At 36.3% G+C, this 6567-nt stretch overlaps 1 protein-coding gene across 1 annotated transcript; it reads left to right on the top strand.

The window, feature by feature from the left end:
• Window positions 1-1701: 1701 nt before the first annotated feature.
• LOC144704997 (uncharacterized) lies at window positions 1702-2088 on the top strand. The gene has a single exon (XM_078577578.1). The coding sequence runs from the start codon at window positions 1702-1704 to the stop codon at window positions 2086-2088; it is 387 nt and encodes a 128-aa protein (XP_078433704.1).
• The last annotated feature ends 4479 nt before the right edge of the window (window positions 2089-6567 follow it).

A 6567-nucleotide genomic window follows, 5' to 3' on the forward strand; every position in this document is an offset into this window, starting at 1 on the left:
TGTTTAGTGGGTAAAAATACCATTCTCGTCATGAATTCACCACAATATTAGATAAAAAGTGGATGTTTTTATACTTGATACTTAATTTAAAAAATGGGCAGTGGTTTGTTGGCAGAAAGGGTCTTGTTCACCATTGGGACGTCCAAGCTCTGAAATTTGTCAATTGGAAGAAATGCAATTTAATTTCCCCCTTTTAACATAGGTTTTTTCGATCTAGTTTGTGATTCATACCAATATCAGTAAGCATATGAATCACTAACTGTCGGTGTTGGTTTGGTCCGGTTTTACTAAAGTTTATTTAAATTATCGAACCCTCCAACCAAATATCATTTAAATATAGTAGGGACCAGAGTTCAAAATGATTGGGCTGGTCAAACAAAATTTGAACTGATCAAATTTCTTGATTGAACAATATGACTGTTCAAGATCGATCTCGAGGTTCGGTCTATTTGATTTCAATTATGGAAATTAGTCAACGAGTAATTCAAACTACTCCCTCTCACTCTCTCACTCACTCGTTCTCGCTATCTCACTCACTCTCTCTCACTCATTCTCACTCTCTCACTTTCTCTTTGGCACTCCCACTTACTCCCTCACTATCTCTGGTTCTATCTGGCTCTCTCTCTCATGCTCTCTCTTCCGTCCCTCTCCTTCTCCGTCTAATTTATTTTTTACACATATTTCATTAAAAACAAGTGAACAATTTCATATGATACTAACCAAATTGGTTCGTGTTATTTGATCCAAACATTGGGCCAAATTGTTTAACGCGATACGACCAATGGTCTAAATCAAGTCCAAATTGATTTTCTGACCCGATTGATCGAGGCTCAGATTTGATCAATCCAATGCTCGATCAAATCAAACACTAGGTAGATCAGATTGAATTCCTGATCCCTGCCCCTAAAACAGTATGAATCTCCCTTTCACCCACCTAAAATTTCTATTGCAAAAGCACCCTTTATTTACACACCCTTACATAATTAGAGTCTTTATTTTGCCCCTCTTTTTTCACACTCACATCTCCACACTAGGCAATGACAGACGTCAACTGTCACGTCACACGTCACGGTGACGGCACTGTGACGAATGACGCTATAGTGACGGTGACGAAAAATGTGCGATGGTGACGTGACGGTGACGGAGGCCCTCGGACGGGTGACGTGACGGGATGGATGTCACGGATGATGTCGGTGACGGATTTGTAAAAACATTGAAAAATTGTCAGAAAAAACTTAAAAAATGATCTCCTTACGATAGAGAGAGAGAGAGAGAGAGAGAGAGAGGGGAACTGAGCTTTGAATTTTCGTCACCTCTAACGGTGACGTTGTCTGGTGACAAGACAGCGACGGGATGACTACTGGGGTGACTCGTGACGGGAGTGTGATGGATTTTTTCAAAAGCCTGGGACGTGTGAGGGGATGGAGACGTGACAAAATACTCGTCACGTCCCCATCCGTCACCGTTCGTCACCCGTCCCGTAAAGTCGGGGCAGTTCCCTACTCGTCACTAAAACGTTTAGGAGGGCATATCTCTAATTTTGATTTCAAATGGACATATCTCCAAAAAATGGAACTTCCTATTTCAAACGGATGTTTTCCCGCCTCTTTCACTATCTCTCACTTCCCTATATAAGGACTCTCCATCACTCTTTTTTACCTGTTCCTCTCTCTCTCTAGCTCGCGGGCGGAAGCAGTGGCCATGAAGGAGAGGGTAAGAAACAGGGAAATCTCAAGTTCCTCGTCAAAAATCGAGCAGAAACTGCACAAATTTCTTCGTCCGGGGGCCCTCGCGAGATTACGGGACTCCAAAAGAAGATCCTTTTCAATCCCCAAGGTTACGATTTCCGAAGAAGATGTCTCGTCCCCAATTCTTGATCCTGAAAACTCTGTTATAGTTCCGGCTATGCCCAGGGAAGACTGCTTTCCTCGTTTTCTAACTGGATTAAGCGGCCCTGTATGTCCGCTAAGGAAGAAGCTCGTGGCGGCCAAGGCCATGGTGCTTGTTCCTTCAAGCCCTGCAAGGCCCAGCGCTTCTGATTTGGCAGGTCTGGGTGTTTTTAATCCGAATATGCTTTTCGCCCACTGAATTAGTTTTTTTGTTGTTTGATTATATCAGTCATCCTTGTAATTACTAGCCGAATATACACTGTGGGCTTCCATTGCAATGTTACTATATCTTGGATTGGATTTAATTGAGGGTGTTGGACTATTAGATACTTACGGACTGTAAATCATCATCAATTATTTTGCTGTTTCAACTTCGAATTATGATCTTTTGACGACCGATGATTTGTACTCTAGAGAGAGAATCTTAATTTTCATCAGGGAAATATAAAAAAAACCATGACTTCTTGTTTGTCATGAGATAATTCACCGTCTTTGAATGCATCTAGCTAATTCAGTGATCAAAGTACTTTTCTGACGTTTGATCTGATCAATCAGCCTTTGTAGTTACTGGCTGAAAAGGCAGTTTGTTGATATTCAATGAAACATTAAACACGTCCTTGATTCAGTTGAGGGTATTCGACAGTTGGACATATAATGAAAAGACAATTTGATATTATAGATCGTCTGTTACCGTCAAATATATCGTTATTTCAACGTCAATTGCTGATATTTGATAAACCCATAATTTGAAAGTGGGGGCTGAATCAGAGTTTTAATAAGTATTCTTAAAATTTATTACGGGGATTGTCTGAAGTCGTAAATTTTCTTCAGACTGTCCAACTTGTATTTCCTTAGATTCTCTTTAGGCTACCTAAATCCGTTCAGCCAAGACTCTGTTCTACTATAATAATCTCCTGGCGGAGGAAATTTTTGGTCTTTCTATCCGAAAACAAGTTAAACATTTGTTGATTTTTTTGCAAAGAGTCAGTTTCTTGATTGAATTAATTTTCTAATATTAATGAAAGCCAAATTATTCTCGAAGAGCAGTTCTCTTTTATCATATAAGTTCAGCCTTACAATCTTTTAAAGAGGAATTTATGATGTTTTTTATTTTTAATTTGTTGATGTAGTTATCAACTTGTATGAAAAGTTATGTGATTTGTCAGCGTATGAAACTGTCATGTATTGGAGCATGTGTAATTTTATTATCCCGTTCATTGCTCCTAAAAACATGAAAAGGGTTAACGTCATAAAAAGGTAGTTAAATCACAGTTAAGCTAAACTTGCTAATGATTTCTACTTCTCCATTTGAGATATCCAAATACTTCTGCTAGTTTACAGAAGATGAGAAGAAGAGGATCAACATGGTTATTTACCCATCTTAGTCAGTCAACTAATCTTGTCTTATAATCATATTCCTATAAACCTTGATGTTCAATCAGCAAATATATATATAGTCAATTTTAGAGTGTCCAAATATGAGAAGCACTGTAAGAATGCTGGGATCACACAACAGTCATAAACATCATGCTTTAGGCAACTAGTATTGATGCCAGAGATTGACAAGGCACATGGTATGCACCCTTCTAAAGTTGGAATATTTTCATATTTTTTATGCACATTTGAGTTGGGATGGTCGATACGGGGCGGAAATTTGGCCCAACAGAGTAAATTTCCTACTGCCCCAAACCCCTGGGCCGGTGAGCAATACAGTTCTGGGGTGGAAATAGGGGTGGGAAGTTCGGTGTTTGTTAATGGGTCGACTGTCAAAAAATGTGTTTGTGTTTGTGTTTGTGCTTGTGTTTGGTTTGATTGTGAACATTCGGCTGTTTGGCGAGAAATTCAGACTGGTGAATGATATTGAAAAGAGGGGATTAAAGATATAAATGTATACCGACATTCGATTACAAGCGTATTGATTAATTGTATGATTTAACTATAAATAATTAAATGTTTGTGTTTGTGTTTGGTTTGATTGTGAACATTTGGCTGTTCTGCGAGAATTCAGACAGGTGAATAATATAGAAAAAGAGGTAATTAAACATATAAATGTGTACCGAATTTTGATTACAAGCGTATTAATTAATTGTATAATTTAACTATAAATAACTAAGACAATAGCATTTTTTGCAGTCCCTGTCTTCTTATATTAAATTATCCTCATGTTTGCCCAAAGCATTAAAAAAACATATATTATTAAAAAGCTACGTTATTGAAAAAGTAGCACTTTCATTGAGATAGTAGACCAGTTTTTCAATTTCATTAAAAAATAAGTCATGTTTGTCTCCATAATCTCGTCTTCCAGTTTGAAAAAATCAGTGTTGAAATGATTCTTGAGAGAAAATTCAAACAAATACATTTGTCAGTTTTATAATCGTGATAGATGGAAATAAATAACTGAACAAATCAAACAATTAAAAAATAATTTTTCATCATATCATAGTAATAAAAAGAGGCCACCTTTTGTTGTAAAAAAATAAAATTAAAACAAGATTATCATGCATGTGGCAATTATGTACAAAGAATCAACACTCGAGTTCTACTTAATATAGTGCATGGGTTTGGCTGTACATTACATAAGAGAGTGCCTCTATAGTCCTGCTGCTGTGAAGGGAGTTCTTCCAATCAGGCAAAGACAGAAAGAAATCTTTCGGCCTTATAATCTCAAAATCATTTCTGCAATGGGAAATTCTTACCTCCAACTCACATATTGTTCATCTGTTTGCAAACACGGTTGATAGATTTTTTGTGGTTCATGTTTGTGTTAATTCACAAACATTCACACGTTCAGAAACGAACAAAACTTTTTTCCCATTCCATGTAGATCCTCACTGTGCATTGCTCAAACTGCCCAATTCGTATACATTTCTAATTAAAATAAAATGTTGAATTTATCATTTTAAAGTCTTATGGAATGATAAAAAGAAGAAAAGGAGGAAAGATTAGAAATAAGATAACCAGAAATGAGGGAGATAAGAAATTTGATATGAGAGAGACATCTGGGATAGATGAGAGATATGAGAAACAAGAGGCAATAGAGATGAGATAGCGGAGAGTTGGATAAGATGAGAACTACAGTGACGGAGAAAGAGATGGGAACCATAAGATCGGAGAGAGATGAATAATGATAGAGATAAGAGAGGTGAAAATGGAGAGTGATAAGCGAGAGATGAGATGGAAGAGATAGAGAGAGAAATATGATAAATGACCAAGGAGAGAAAGATGAGAACGAGAGAGATAGATAACAAAGAGATGAGCAACAAAAGGTCAATGAAGAGATAGAGTCCAAAACTGATAAGCTGACATACTTTTATTCATAAAAAATAACCACCCAATACTGCACAACCAATCCTTGGGAATGACATTTTGGTCTCGGTATCGGTTAATGCCAAAAACTTGTACTTTTACCTAAAATTTGGTACCGTCTCGTTTCAGCCAATATCAGTTTTAGTTTGGTAAAACCTATAAGTTTGGTCACATGTATCTGAAAAAGTCATATTGAAAGTTTAAAGATCAAATTCAAGGTAAAACATATTAATGAAAAGAGTTAAACAAATATTTGTACTAGGTGAAGACTCCTTTTTTGTCACTACACAATCAAAGACAAAACTGTATTTCTGCACATTTTTATATATTTATAATTATATTTGAATGTACGCACTTATAAATTAAATATTTATGGATTTAAAATTTTTAATATTTAGGTATTTAGCTATTTACATATTTAAGTAATTATGTGGTTAGGCATTTGAATTGTTGTATATTTATGTATTTTCACTTATACATATTTGTGTATTTGCATACTTGTGTATTTCCCAATTTGTGTATTTATGTTATTTGCATATTTGAATATAATGGTGTATTCACATAACAATCAAGCATAAAAATGATCTCTTTGTTTGTTCAGACATCCCAGCTTCGAATCCCTACATCTCCATTCATTTATATTCCCCCCCTCAAGTTTGATCTGGTTTTCGGTTTCGTTTGATTGGAGTATCGAATCCAGTTCCAAAGTTTCGGTAAACCCGTGATTACCTCACCGATGGTATTGATTTGGTCTGTTTTTACCAAATTTTGGTATAAAATGGGAAACCCTAACCATGCATGGTGGGAGGACATATAGTTTGTGGGTTCCATAAATTATGGTTCTGAAATCCAAACCTTATCATAAAGGAAGGCCTAATCGCGGATCACAAAAAAAAACATCCCTACTTTTGAAGCTAAATGTCTAAGTATGCATCTTTGGAAAACATTTTATTATATGCCATAAAAATTTATCATAGTTTTTGTTCCCCACCTTGAATGTGTCTAGTGTCCATACTCCCCTCATTCGTTGTGAGGTAAGACTAGATGCATACTATATCAAACATGATGCATTTCCGTTGTTCACTTCCCATTGTTTGCAAAAAAGCCCACAAGCTATTGTGTTTTAGGGCCTTGATTAAGACAAAACTTATTATGAAATCATGTGCACAAAAAGGATAAAAAATTTATCAGTTCCTTCTGTAAGATGTGTTATGATGTTCATGTGTCCAACGTCTAGATGTATCTATGCAACCCCTGACAAATTAAGTATCCTCCTATATCTTGACGACTCCCGTGATTACTCCATCATCATTGGTATGTCATTACATTGCATCAATAGTGCATAGGAGCAAAGAGGAGAGGGGAGAAGATG

This window comes from Wolffia australiana, chromosome 6 (assembly GCF_029677425.1).
Source record: "Wolffia australiana isolate 7733 chromosome 6, ASM2967742v1".
Taxonomy (NCBI): domain Eukaryota; kingdom Viridiplantae; phylum Streptophyta; class Magnoliopsida; order Alismatales; family Araceae; genus Wolffia; species Wolffia australiana.